Source organism: Salmo salar, chromosome 14 (genome assembly GCF_965601325.2).
Source record: "Salmo salar chromosome 14, fSalSal1, whole genome shotgun sequence".
Lineage (NCBI taxonomy): Eukaryota > Metazoa > Chordata > Actinopteri > Salmoniformes > Salmonidae > Salmo > Salmo salar.
The window spans coordinates 10,736,051-10,751,414 of NC_138304.1; the positions used below are offsets into that span (position 1 = coordinate 10,736,051).

A 15,364-nucleotide genomic window follows, 5' to 3' on the forward strand; every position below is an offset into this window, starting at 1 on the left:
GCACGCACACACACACCAACTTAATCACCAACCCACACGCATGCATGCACGCACATACAAACACACACACCTGCAGTCCGGGGTGGGCGTAGAACTCATTGAGGAAGTCCATCAGGAGGTCTATCTTGAGGGAGCTGACACACAGCACCACATGTTTCTCCGTCTGGGCCCGGTGACGGCTGTAGTTCCCCCCCGACTTCTGTCTCTCCATCCACAGGTAGGCTAGCTGCTCAAACTGACCAACAGCGCCCAGCACAGGCACACCTTACTAATAATACTGCTCATGTTGTGCAAAACAAATGCTCAAATCAATCAAATAGGCTAAATACATGGCTAAATGCATACAGTTCACCCAATCCAACACATTTCAGAATATAGAGTAAAGCATTTATCTTTTATCGCTGGGTTCTTCCATCCTGGTCTTATTGAGCTATTATTTTCTCCAGCCCAGTACCAACACACCTGATTCATACAGTCAACTAATCATCAAGTCAGGTATGTTATTACAGCTAGCTGGTACAAAAGCCTGCATACCCTTTGGGTCTCCAGGACTAGTACTAGAAAAAAGCTGCTTCAACAGAACATTGAAATTGTGTCCATAAAAAAGGCGGCAGTAAATGCCTGTTTTTGTCTTCATTAAGGCAATATGTTTACAGGGAGAATGGCAGAACAGCAGCAGTAGGGATACTTTTGGCCTACCAATGCCTCGAGCATGATTATGCACCATCTGGTTCAGCTGACTCCCTACTCGCATGTGTTCTATCGATTTGGCATTTCCTAGATGTCCAAAAATGAGTCCAGTTGATTTCCCTTTAGCAAACCGTGTGGTAATTTTGTGTGTGTCTGTCTGTATGTGCGGTGCAAGTGTGTGTGTGTGTGTGTGTGTGTGTGTGTGTGTGTGTGTGTGTGTGTGTGTGTGTGTGTGTGTGTGTGTGTGTGTGTGTGTGTGTGTGTGTTTTTGGCCAACTCTCTCACCTGAATGGGCAGCACCACAAGGGCCACTGAGATCATGATGATCACCAGCAGTTTGGAGGGCCACACGTTGGGCGTGACGTCGCCGTAACCCACTGTGGAGAACGTGACAACACAGAAGTACCAGGAGTCGAACAACGTCAGATTCTTGCCCGCCCGCTCCAGGTGCTGGATTCCACAGATACTACCAGAGATACAGGGAAGCAGTAACACAGAGGTTGTGAATGGAGTGGTGTCATTGCATCATTTGGGGACAGTTTACCAGACACAGATTAAGCCAAGTCTTTGATTTATAAGGATTTTCATTTGAGGTTCTACATTGAGTTTGTGTTTTAGTCCAGGGCTAGACTTAATCTGTGTTGGAGAAATCGGCCCTTGGTGTCTACACTGAAACATATGAAGTAGGGCCGAGACTTTTTCCAGACCACATGACCAAACCAGGAAAAACACTGGGTCTTTAACCTTTAACTAAGACAGATGGTCAAGAAAAACTATTGGTACTGCACATAGGGCCAGTTTTCCGGACAGTTGTTACTGTTACTCCTTGAATGTTACTCCTTGACTAAAAAGCACTTTCAATTGAAATTCTCATTGAGCTTTTTGGACCGGGACTAAACTTAATCTGTCTCCGGGAAACCGGCCCATAAGGTTTTAGTTGAGAAGAAACATAAACCTACAAGACTTTCATCTGAACTCCCCAAAGCCAGGCATATATCCTGAAATCTCTTTGTAACATATATCGCTCATCGATATATTTATATGTACATATTCTTATTCTATCCCTTTACTAGATTTGTGTGTATTCGGTAGTTGTTGTGGAATTGTTAGATTACTTGTTAGATATTACTGCACTGTCGGAACTAGGAGCACAAGCATTTCGCTACACTCGCATTAACATCTGCTAACCATGTTTATGTGATCAAATAAATGTGATTTGTTTAGATTTTTTTTATTGTTAATGATGATCGATATACTGTATGCCCTCAAATATATCCGAGGATGTATTTATTAACAAAAATTTACATTTACATTTAAGTCATTTAGCAGACGCTCTTATCCAGAGCGACTTACAAATTGGTGCATTCACCTTATGAATCTTATGTAAAAATGCTCTGCATTTTGTGGAAACGTATTTTTTCAATCCTTCAATGAATACATAGTATCCATCCTATCGTTTTTTTTGTTGAATGTTGTGGTCAGTCGTATTGACATTGGAAGTAGCTTAACCTGTGATCCCACTGGTCCAATACATCGATTAGTAAAACTGAATAAGTCTTTGGACTTATTGTATTTTTTAGAGGAATGATTACATGGAGCAATGTCGTCATTCCAGTAAACCTGCATTTACCAGCCTGGACAAACAGACCTTAAGAGGAATATTCTGTCTAAACAGACATAAGTGTGTCTCAACGTGATTTCATTTAATATCCGTTTTACATTTTTTTACATCCTATACATCTAAATATCATCTCTAACATATATGTTGTTTTGAGAAATGATAACTGACGGACTACCAGACAAGGGTGTGTGTGTGACCATCATGCGTGTGTGACCATCAAGGGTGCATGTGTGACCATCAAGGGTGCGTGTGTGACCATCAAGGGTGCGTGACCATCAAGGGTGCGTGTGTGACCATCATCATGAGTATCACTTTATGACCATACAGGGACAGAGAAAAAAACACACTATGTACACACACACACACACACACACACACACACACACACACACACACACACACACACATTATGGGCAGGGCAGCAAAAGGCAGAACTGAGATCACTTAGCGGCCATTACCCCCAAGGCCATTACCTACTCATTCCAGGGTTATTCTTTATTTTACTACTTTCTACATTGAAGAATAATAGTGAAGACATCAAAACTATGAAACACATATGGAATCATATAGTAACCAAAAAAGTGTTTAACAAATCAACATATATTTTAGATTCTTCAAAGTAGCCACCCTTTGCCTTGATGACAACTTTGCACACTCTTGGCATTCTCTCAACCAGCTTCACCTGGAATGCTTTTTCAATAGTCTTGGAGTTCCCACGTATGCTGAGCACTTGTTGGTTGCTTTTCCTTCACTCTGCGGTCCAACTCATCCCAAACCATCTCAATTAGGTTGGGGTCGAGTGATTGCGGAGGCAGGGTCATCTGATTCAGCACTCCATCACTCTCCTTGGTGAAATAGCCCTTACACAGCCTGGAGGTGATAGTCCCACTAAGCACACACCAGATGGTATGGCGTATCACTGCAGAATGCTGTGGTAGCCATGCTGGTTAAGTGTGCCTTGAATTCTAAATAAATCAGCGACAGTGTCACCAGTAAAGCACCCCCACACCATCACACCACATCCTCCATGCTTCACGGTGGGAACCACATATGCGGAGAACATCTGTTCGCCTACTCTGCGTCTCACAAAGACAAAGTGGTTGGAACCAAAAATCAAAAAATTGGACTCATCAGACAGATTTCCACTGGTCTAATGTCCATTGCTCGTGTGTCTTAGTCCAAGCAAGTCTCTTATTATTGGTGTCCTTTAGTAGTGGTTTCTTTGCAGCAATTCAACCATGAAGGCCTGATTCACATAGTCTCCTCTGAACAGTTGATGTTGAAATGTGTCTGTTACTTGAACTCTGTGATGCATTTATTTTGGCTGCAATCTAAGGTGCAGTTAACTCTAGTCAAGTCAGATAAGAACAAATTCTTATTTGCAATGACAGCCTAGGAACAGTGGGTTAACTGCCTTGTTCAGGGGCAGAACGACAGATATTTACCTTGTCACCTCAGGGATTCAATCCACCAACCTTTCGGTTACTGGCCCAACGCTCTAACCACTAGGCTACCTGCCTCCCCTTATCCTCTGCAGCAGAGGTAACTCTGGGTCTTCCTTTCCTGTGGCGGTCCTCATGAGAGCCAGTTTCATCATAGCCCTTAATGGTTTTTGCGACTGCACTTGAAGAAACTTGAAATTTTCCGAAATGACTGACCTTCACGTCTTAAAGTAATGATGGACTGTCGTTTCTCTTTGATTATTTGAGCTGTTCTTGCATTAATATGGACTTGGTCTTTTACCAAATAGGGCAATCATCTGTATACTACCCCCACCATGTCACAACACAAGTGATTGCTTCAAACGCATTGAAAATGAAAGAAATTCCTCAAATTAACTTTAACATGGCACACCTGTTAATTGAAATGCATTCCAGGTGACTACCTCATGAAGCTGGTTGAGAGAATGCCATGAGTGTGAAAACGTGTCATCAAGGCAAAGCGTAGCTCCTTTGAAGAATCTCAAATATAACATATATTTTGATTTGTTTAACACTTTTTTGGTTACTACATGATATCATAGGTGTTGTTTCATAATGTTGATCCCTTCACTATTATTCTACAATGTAGAAAATAGTAAAAATAAAGAAAAAACATTCAATGAGTAAGTGTCCAAACTTTTGACAGGTACTGTATATTTAATAGATTTGAAATACATTCCAAAATATATTATGGAATGTATTTAAAGCGTATATATACATATATTGCATTCAGAAAGTATTCATACCCCTTGACTTTTCCCACATTTTGTTACGTTACAAACTTATTTTAAAATTGATTATACATTTTTTTTTTTACTTCTCATCAAACTACACACAATATCCCATAATGACAAAGTGAAAACAAGTTTTTAGAATTTTTTGCAAAGGTATTACAAATAAAAAACACAAATACCTTATTTACATAAGTATTCAGACCCTTTGCAATGAGACTCAAAATTGAGCTCAGGTGCATCCTGTTCCATTGATCATCCTTGAGATGTTTCTACAACCTGATTGGAGTTCACCTGTGGTAAATTCAATTGATTGGACATGATTTGGAAAGGCACACACGTGTCTATTTAAGGTCCCACAGTTGACAGTTGTGATAGAAACAGTACGTACAGTTGAAGTCGGAAGTTTACATACACCTTAGCCAAATACATTTAAACTCAGTTTTTCACAATTCCTGACATTTAATCCTAGTACAAATTCCCTGTCTTAGGTCAGTTAGGATCACCACTTTATTTTAAGAATGTGAAATGTCAGAATAATAGTAGAGAGAATGATTTATTTCAGCTTTTATTTCTTTCATCACATTCCCAGTGGGTCAGAAGTTTACATACACTCAACTGGTATTTGGTAGCATTGCCTTTAAATTGTTTAACTTGGGTCAAACGTTTTGGGTAGCCTTCCATAAGCCTTCCATAAGTTGGGTGAATTGTGGCCCATTCCTTCTCACAGAGCTGGTGTAACTGAGTCAGGTTTGTAGGCCTCCTTGCTCGCACACACTTTTTCAGCTCTGCCCACAGATTTTCTATAGGATTGAGGTCAGGGCTTTGTGATGGCCACTCCAATACCTTGACTTTTTAAGCCATTTTGCCACAACTTTGGAAGTATGCTTGGGGTCATTGTTAATTTGGAAGACCCATTTGCGACCAAGCTTTAACTTCCTGACTGATGTCTTGAGATGTTGCTTCAATATATCCACATGATTTTACTTCCTCATGATGCCATCTATTTTGTGAAGTCCACCAGTCCCTCCTGCAGCAAAGCACCCCCACAACATGATGCTGCCAGCCCCGTGATTCATGGTTGGGATGGTGTTCTTCGGCTTGCAAGCCTCAGCCTTCTTCCTCCAAACATAACAATGGTTATTATGGCCAAACAGTTCTATTTTTGTTTCATCAGACCAGAGGACATTTCTCCAAAAAGTACGATCTTTGTTCCCATGTGCAGTTGCAAACCGTAGTCTGGCTTTTTATGGCGGTTTTGGAGCAGTGGCTTCTTCCTTGCTGAGCGGCCTTTCAGGTTATGACGATATAGGACTCGTTTTACTGTGGATATAGATACTTTTGTACCTGTTTCCTCCAGCATCTTAACAAGGGCCTTTGCTGTTGTTCTGGGATTGATTTGCACTTTTCGCACCAAAGTACATGCATCTCTCGGAGACAGAACGCATCTCCTTCCTGAGCGGTATGATAGCTGCGTGGTCCCATGGTGTTTATACTTGCATACGATTGTTTGTACAGATGAACGTGGTGCCTTCCAGCATTTGGAAATTGCTCCCAAGGATGAACCAGGTCTACAATTTATTTTCTGAGGTCTTGGCTGATTTCTTTTGATTTTCCCATGATGTCAAGCAAAGAGGCACTGAGTTTGAAGGTAGGCCTTGAAATACATCCACAGGTACACCTCCAATTGACTCAAATGATGTCAATTAGCCTATCAGAAGCTTCTAAAGCCATGACATTTTCTGGAATTTTCCAAGCTGTTTAAAAGGCACAGTCAACTTAGTGTATGTAAACTTCTGACCCACTGGAATTGTGATACAGTGAATTATAAGTGAAATAATCTGTCTGTAAACAATTGTTGGAAAAATTACTTGTGTAATGCACAAAGTAGATGTCCTAACCGTCTTGCCAAAACTATAGCTTGTTAACCTGTCTGGGATAGGGGGCAGTATTTTCACGGCCGGATAAAAACGTACAAGATTTAAACGGGTTACTACTCTTGCCCAGAAACGAGAATATGCATATTATTAGTAGATTTGGATAGAAAACACTCTAAAGTTTCTAAAACTGTTTGAATGGTGTCTGTGAGTATAACAGAACTCATATGGCAGGCAAAAACCTGAGAAGAGTCCAAGCAGGAAGTGGCCTGTCTGCGAATTTGTAGTCCTTCTGTTGCTTCTCTATCAAAACTACAGTATCTGAGCTGTTACGTGACACTTTCTAAAGCTTCCATTGGCTCTCTAAAGCCTTCAGAAACCGGATTGAGGCGTCTCCTGTCTCTGGGCAGATAACAGGAGCACAGTTTGTTAGTGGACTGCCTGGTGACAAAGAGATTGAAGATGCGCGTTCAGAAGATCACGCCATTTTTTCTTTTCCTCTTTGAATGAATACAGCATTGTCCGGTTGGAATATTATCTCTATTTTATGAGAAAAATAGCATAACAATTGATTTTAAACAGCGTTTGACATGCTTCTAAGTACGGTAATGGAACGTTTTAAAAAAAATTGTCTGGAAATGCGCTCGCGCGTTACCCTTTGGATAGTGACCTGAACGCATGAACGAAACGGGGGTATTTGGACATAACTATGGATTATTTGGAACAAAAACAACATTTGTTGTGGAAGTAGCAGTCCTGGGAGTGCATTCTGATGAACAGCAGCAACGGTAATACCATTTTTCTAATAGTAATTCTGAGTTTAGTGAGCCCCGAAGTTGGCGGGTATCTGAATAGCTAGCCTGTGATGGCTGAGCTATGTACTCAGAATACTGCAGAATGTGCTTTCGCTTTCTGTATCTATAATTCTTAAAATAATTGTTATGTATTTTGTCAACGTTTATGATGAGTAATTTAGTAAATTCACCGGAAGTTTTGGGTGGGAATGCTAGTTCTGAACATCACATGCTAATGTAAAAAGCTGTTTTTTGATATAAATATGAATTTGATTGAACAAAACATGCATGTATTGTATAACATAATGTCCTAGGAGTGTCATCTGATGAAGATCATCAAAGGTTAGTGCTGCATTTAGCTGTGTTTGGGGTTTTGGTGACAAATATGCGTGTGATTATGTGTGATTATTTTTGGCTGTGTACTCTCCTAACATAATCTAATGTTTTGCTTTCGCTGTAAAGCCTTTTTGAAATCGGACAATGTGGTTGGATTAACGAGAGTCTTATCTTTCAAATGGTGTAAAATAGTCTTATGGTTGAAAAATTGAAATTATTGCATTTTTGAGGTATTTGTATTTCGCGCCACGTTCTTCCATTGGATATTTGGTGAGGCGTTCCGCTAGTGGAACGTCTAGATGCATAACAACAAATTTGTGGAGGTGTTGAAAAACGAGTTTTAATGACTCCAACCTAAGTGTATGTCAACTTCCGACTTCAACTGTATTTAACTGATCTATTTGGTATTAATGGTTAACAATTCATATTTAACTAATAGTAAGAGATTTCTGTCCTACTAGTGTCTGTGTTTTCATGGGCTCCACTCTCGTTCCCTGTAGCTAATTTGGGCGTACAGTATGATCACTGGAGATGGCTTAAGCTTACAAATGAGTTAAAGACTGCATCGCATAGACAAGAATGTGTTTTACTAGAGATAGCTTAGGAGTAGAACAATCCCTCATTGTCTCAAAATCATGCTTGCATCTGGGAAACTAAGCGCGGGTGGGGTTAACCTCTTACATCTAGGTGTTCCGCTAGCGGAACACCGCTCCAATATCCAATGATAGGGCGTGGCGCGAATTACAAACACCTCAGAAATCCCAAAACTTCAATTTTTCAAACATATTACTATTTTACACCATTTTAAAGACAAGACTCTCCTTTATCTAACCACATTGTCCGATTTCAAAAAGGCTTTACAACGAAAGCAAAACATTAGATTATGTCAGGAGAGTACCCAGCCAGAAATAATCACACACCCATTTTTCAAGCTAGCATATAATGTCACAAAAACCAAAACCACAGCTAAATGCAGCACTAACCTTTGATGATCTTCATCAGATGACACTCCTAGGACATTATGTTATACAATACATGCATGTTTTGTTCAATCAAGTTCATATTTATATCAAAAAACAGCTTATTACATTAGCATGTGACGTTCAGAACTAGCATACCCACCGAAACTTCCGGTGAATTTACTAAATTACTCACGATAAACGTTCACAAAAAACATAATTATTTTAAGAATTATAGATACAGAACTGCTTTATGCAATCGCTATGTCCGATTTTAAAATAGCTTTTCGGTGAAAGCACATTTTGCAATATTCTGAGTAGATAGCCCGGCCATCATGGCTAGCTATTTTGACACCCACCAAGTTTGGCACTCACCAAACTCAGATTTACTATAAGAAAAATTGGATTACCTTTGCTGTTCTTCGTCAGAATGCACTCCCAGGACTTCTAGTTTACACCCAATGTTGTTTTGGTTCCAAATAATCCATAGTTATATCCAAATACGGCGTTTTGTTCTTGCGTTCAAGACACTATCCGAAGGGTGACGCGCATATCGTGACAAAAAAATTCAAAATATTCCATTACCGTACTTCGAAGCATGTCAAACGCTGTTTAAAATCAATTTTTATGCGATTTTTCTCGTAAAATAGCGATAATATTCCGACCGGGAGACGTCGTTTTCGTTCAAAGACTGAAAATGTAAAATGGACCCTTCACGTGCACGCGCGCACCCGTTTCATTGTTCTCAGATCGACCACTATCCAAATGCGCTACTGTTTTTCAGCCAGGGACTGCAGAGTCATCATTCCCCGTTCTGGCGCCTTCTGAGAGCCTATGGGAGCCTTAGAAAGTGTCACGTTACAGCAGAGATCCTCTATTTTCGATAGAGATGACAAAGAAGTCCAAGAAATGGTCAGACAGGGTACTTCCTGTACAGAATCTTCTCAGGTTTTGGCCTGCCATTTGAGTTCTGTTATACTCACAGACACCATTCAAACAGTTTTAGAAACTTTGGAGTATTTTCTATCCAAAGCTACTAATTATATGCATATTCTAGTTTCTGGGCAGGAGTAATAACCAGATTAAATCGGGTACGTGTTTTATCCGGCCGTGAAAATACTGCCCCCAATCCATAACAAGTTAAGACAACAACCCACGTGCAGATAATGACAGGATGAACCCAGAGTGGCTTATGATGCCCCTTGGTCTGCATGAGGCGAGTTGAACCAACCATGACTGAGCATTGTTAGTGTCCACTATATATAGTACTCTGCATTTGTGTAAAGGTTAGGTTACTCGGTCCAACACTCAAGGTTGTGGGGACGACCAGACTCATTATTGCAATAATTAATCACTATTAAATAAAGATGGTTGTTTGAAGAAATGACCAAGTCTCTCTCAGTACTGAATTTCCATGACACAGTGCATGGACTCAAGGACATTCAAAAACATATACCAAAGCCACTCCAGCATTGTCTTGGCTCTGTTCTTAGGGTCGTTGTCCTGTTGGACTTTTTCCATTTAAGAATGATGGAGGCCACTGAGTTCTTGGGGACCTTCAATGCTGCAGACATTTTTTGGTACCCTTCCCCAGATCTGTTCCTCGACACAATCCTGTCTCAGAGATCCAAGGACAGTTCCTCCGACCTCATGGCTTCGTTTTTGCTCTGACATGCACTGTCAACTGTGGGACCTTATATAGACAGGTGTGTGCCTTTCCAAATCATGTCCAATCAGTTGAATTTACCACAGGTAGACACCGATCAAGTTGTAGAAACATCTCAAGGATGAGCAATGGAAACAGAATGCACTTGAGCTCAATTTCGAGTCTCATAGCAAAGGGTCTGAATACTTATGTAAATAAGGTATTTCTGTTTATTTTTTAATAAATGTGCAAAAATGTCTGAAAACCTGTTTTCACTTCGTCATTGTGGGCTATTGTGTATAGATTGCTGAGGAATTGTTTTTATTGAATCAATTTTAGAATAAGGCTGTAACGTAACAAAATGTGGAAAAAGTCAAGGGGTCTGAAAACTTTCCAAAAGGTACTGTAAATACAAAATGCAAGCAGAAACACTTCCATAAAAAACACACATTCATGACTAATATAGTCCTCAGAATACATTTTAAGGCATTACCTGCATTTGAGAAAAGATGCAAATGTACTACATGTGACTTTTAATATATTGCTTTTTTCATATGGGATGACTTTATTTCACATTTGAAAGATCAATTGATAATGACAGATTCACACATTGTATAAGATTACTTCCCAAGCAAAGTCTAATTTCTTTGCCATCTCAATTTCTTTGCAATGCCATAGAGACAAAACAAAGATATTCCCATGTGCATCAGAGTCGAGTCATCCTCGGGCATGTTATCACTTGTTCCTAGCCTAAAGCATAGCAGATTTGAGTGTTTTAGGTATAAACAATTGCAAATTGTAAAAAATATATATATATTTTTTATCCCTCAAATCAAGGAAGGTCCCACGCCCCTACACGAAATGTTGCCCCTAGATTGGTGACCCCTACCTTAGATAACATAGCTAATCACTGTCCTTCCATTTCACTTCCATCTGGTCATTCGACTACCTGTCTACTGACTAGCTGTCTATTGACCAATAACAAACCAATTCAGTATTGTGACATCATTCTATTACCGTCACGAAAAGCAACGGCAACATCGTGCTAGCATTATACCTTAAAAACAAAATAAACCATGATCTCACTGGGCACACACTAGTTCAGTCAATGTTTTTTAAAACGTAATTTCAACAAAATGACGTTGAACCAACGTGGATAGACGTTGAATTGACATCTGTGCCCAGTGGGATATTTAATGTTCTAGGCAATGTGAATAAACACAGTGAAATACTGTCTGTTGAGTGCAGGGTTGGTTCTTTGGAATATGTGCCTTCAACCTTCCTTAAAAATACATTTTCCAGGATCTAGTAGTAATTGCTGCCACTACCTTGCTTTTGTGGCATAGCACACATTACATTAATGGTCTTGTGGCAGTCAACAGGAAGCCAGATATTGAGGGAATTGTTCCGAGGTAATTGACATTGTAATGCCATTTACACAGAGTGCACTGAAGAAAATAGGTCCCAGAGCTGTACACTTGGTAACCCAGAAATATGATGTCAGACGTGGTGCATTAGTGGCAAATGACTGTAAGTGCTTGAAGCTCTGAGGTGGAAAACCACAGATAATGGCCAGCAATTCAATCTGGGCTGACCCCGTAAGATCCTATTGGATGTGGGAGAGATGGTCCAAAGCAGGGTGCTTTGCCTCCTCCATCCACTTATTGAGTTAGCAATTTAGCATGTCCTCTCAGTCTAAGTGCTAACATCTTTTTTGTTGTTGTTTATCGTCGTTTCTGAAACTAATTGTTTGCTTAATTTAAAATTGGTTTTCGAAGTGCCCATGTTTGGGATGCAGACTGCAATTTACCAGCGCACACACATTCAAGCACACACTCACACACTCACCAAGTGAATATGAGGCAGAAGAGGGTGGAGATGAGGATGAGCACCTGGTTGAAGATGGCAGACTGTGTTCGCTGTATGGCACGATGCAGGTCATTCTAGGAGGGAGAGGTTATGGTTGGTAAACCTCTTACCTGCATTTTTGTAAAGGATTTTGAATTTTTTCCCCCATTGCTAAATAAGGTAGATACACATAGTTGAGATGGGGAGACAGAACAGAGGGATAGAGCAGTGGCAGGACCAGGGATCAAACCACTGCCTCCCAGATGTAATGTGTGGTCCAGAGGCAGCAGTCCAGAGGCAGCAGCGACATGCTGATTCAGCTGTATCTGAGTTGAGGCAGGTTAACACTCACAATCATATTCTCCAAGGCGTGCTTGGCCAACCAGCAGTTCAGGAACACAGGGATGAAAAGGTTCCGCAGAGGGAGCCACATGATCTGAAAGAGCACAGAGATCGTTATAGGCCATCCCATCTACAGAAGCCCAAAACGTTCCTGACAATGTTTCCAGATACAAAGAGATAGGTTATCACAATGTTTCAGCATTGTAGCTGTGTTAGCTGTGACTATAGGATGAGACCATTATAGCCCTGCTATAGCATTGTGTTTTGCTAGAGTCCAGGGCCCATATTCACGTCTCAGAGTGGGAGTGCTGATCTAGGATCAGGTCCCCCCTCTTAATTATTATTTAAATGGAAAATCTGATCCTAGGCCCTGTTAGAGTGTGTTAACTCTTACGGTGAGCAGGAAAGGCACTGTGTTCACCATCTCCAGGATAAACGTCAGCCGAATGATCTGCTCCCAAATGTTGCCCTGAGGACAAAGTAGAGAGCAGTCATGTTTCTTTCTTTATATCTCTTTTAGCCCTTTTGGGGGTTTATCTTCTGCTTCCCTTTGGGGCTGCAGCTAGCCTAATGGTTAGAGTGTTGGTCCAGTAACCGAAAGGTTGCTGGATCGAATCCCCGAGCTGACAAGGTAAAAATCTGTCGTTCTACCCCTGAACAAGGCAGTTAACCCACTGTTCCCCAGTAGGCTGTCATTGTAAATAATAATTTGTTCTTAACTGTCTTGCCTAGTTAAATAAAGGTTATGTTAAAAAAAAATCACAGTTAATCTGTTTCACAATCTATTGTCTTTGTATATAGATATTGATATGACTGTAGAGTAGACATTACAATGAATGTTTCCTTAGACTGAGTGACATCCTATGGAGTGGGATGGTACTTACCTTGTAACTCAGGTAAGTCAATAGAATAGTTTCAAAAAGACAGATAACTGCCACAGACACCTGTTGAAGAAATAGAAGCATGGACTCTTTGTTTTCATCGAGTCTTATAAAAAATTATTGGGAAGCAGGTTAACGGAGAAAAAATAAACGACAAACAGTAGTAATTTCCTAGTGCCCATGTATACAGTAGTTAGCAAACAACTACAATTGAATAAATGATGAAGACAATTTGTTGGCAGAAATTTCACCTGTAACGGCCATATTAGAAGACTTCGTTCGACCCACATTATGGGAGACCTGGTGGGGAAAAAAGCTGTGTGTTAGTTCACAACTGGAGATTGAGATGAAGAGAGATATTTGAATCATGTCCAGAGATTGACTAGCCATCAGGGGTGTGTAGGGAATAACTAATTAGTTGTGCTTGATGTTGGATTAAAGACAATAAATTGTCCAGGAGTTTCCCCAAACTTAGACTAAGTAGGACAATGTTTCTGTTCAGGATGGTACCCTAGTATGAGAGTGGATTTAGGGACACTGGTGTAGGGTTGAGACATGAAACCACTACAAACATCTGACAAGGCTTTAGAAAAGGCGAACAGCTAAAGCAGTGGATGGCTGTCCTATTGCTTGCAGTCATCGTGGTGTGTTATAGCGACCACCTGCTGGCTTCCGGTGGCTGTTTGTGCCAATTCAACATGTAGAATTGTTGGGAAATAACTGGAAAATGGCGGGCGATTTTTTTTGGTCAGAACCACGTTGTTTTGCTATGTTTCCTCTCTAAGTGAGTGTGTCTCGATGCATTGTTACCGGGTAATATTGATATTATTAGGTCTGGATATGCTTCTCTTTTATTTAACAGAGTAGATAGAGTAAACACTCACCAGTCAATCTTTAAAAATATGTATGTTTGATTGGGGCATCCCCAGCTGTAGAGAGAAAAAATATGTCAAAATATTTAACATGCACTATGCACAATAATATTGAAGAAAATTAAATTCTACAGCCATTTCAAAACAAGGACAACGACAAGGAAACTGACTGTACCCACCTCATAATTTTATCAAAACTGAGTACAACGTGACCCAACTCTTATTTGCTTATGTTTCCAGATGAAAATTATGTATTGTAAAAGCATTTCGATTTACAAAGCTTACATAAAGTAACCCAATTGAAGCTACGCTGACAAAAATGTAATAGCTCAGATCAAAAAGCGACTCAGATGTAGGTTACAATGCTTTCTGTCCACCAGCATTATAAAGTCCACCCACACAGACATGGCCAGAGAGGAAGAGGCACAGCAAGAGGGTTTAATCAAAATCCTAAAATCTATCAACATTAAGCAGATCATTAATTATTAAGCCAGTTTTTGCCTGGGGGACAACAACTGTCGAATTTAGACAATATAAAAATGTATTGCTATTTTGATACGAGACTTATTTGATCTAATAGAAGTTTCTTAATGCTTAGGTTGTTACGAGTGTACTGATATACAGTGCATTTGGAAAGTATTCAGACCCCTTCCCCTTTCCCATGTTTTGTTACGTAAACAACCTTGTTCTAAAGTTGATTCAATTATGTTTTCTTAATCAATCTACACACAATACCCCATAATGACGAAGTGAAAACAGGTTTTTAGACATTTTTGCAAATGTATAAAAAAAATTTTTAAAAAATGCAACACATTTTTGTTGTAGTCCCAGACATGAATCAGGTCATTTTGTCTGGGACTACAACAAAAATGTGTTTCAGTTTTTTGTATTTTTACTGCTGTTTTGACTGGAGTTGGGAAACACTGAGCTAGAGTCTAGAAAGAATGATAGACAGTGAATTTAATGATTCCGTACATGTTCAAGTGCATTCACTTCCTCTGTTTCCAGGCATAGAAATGAAAGTATTAGAATCATTGTCGTTAGCTAGGTTTCCATCCAATTGGCGACAGATTTTCATGTGAATATTTAAAAAATACGGACATTTTCCCACCAGAGATGTGTTTCCATCAAACTGACTTATTGCGGTAAAAGGCTGTGCATGATGACATAGTGCACATAAAAATAACTGTGGTTAAATTCCCATGTACCGAATAAAACGTACAAGTTAAATGGGTTTCCATAGAATCTTCAACTCTACTGATCCCATTGGGCACAAACTGGTTGAAT

General features: G+C 40.0%; 1 protein-coding gene across 1 annotated transcript in view; it reads right to left on the minus strand.

The window, feature by feature from the left end:
- Positions 1–13,500, minus strand: part of LOC106568737 (potassium channel subfamily T member 2) — a 74,230-nt gene extending 60,730 nt beyond the window's left edge. Inside the window, exons 1-7 of the mRNA XM_014139336.3 lie at positions 13,457–13,500; positions 13,209–13,268; positions 12,719–12,793; positions 12,335–12,418; positions 11,983–12,077; positions 976–1,156; positions 71–235 (exon numbers count right to left, since the gene is read on the minus strand). Coding sequence (XP_013994811.2) covers positions 71–235; positions 976–1,156; positions 11,983–12,077; positions 12,335–12,418; positions 12,719–12,793; positions 13,209–13,268; positions 13,457–13,495 — 699 coding nt within the window. The 5' untranslated portion in view covers positions 13,496–13,500. The remainder of the gene's footprint in view (positions 1–70; positions 236–975; positions 1,157–11,982; positions 12,078–12,334; positions 12,419–12,718; positions 12,794–13,208; positions 13,269–13,456) is intronic.
- Positions 13,501–15,364: the final 1,864 nt, after the last annotated feature.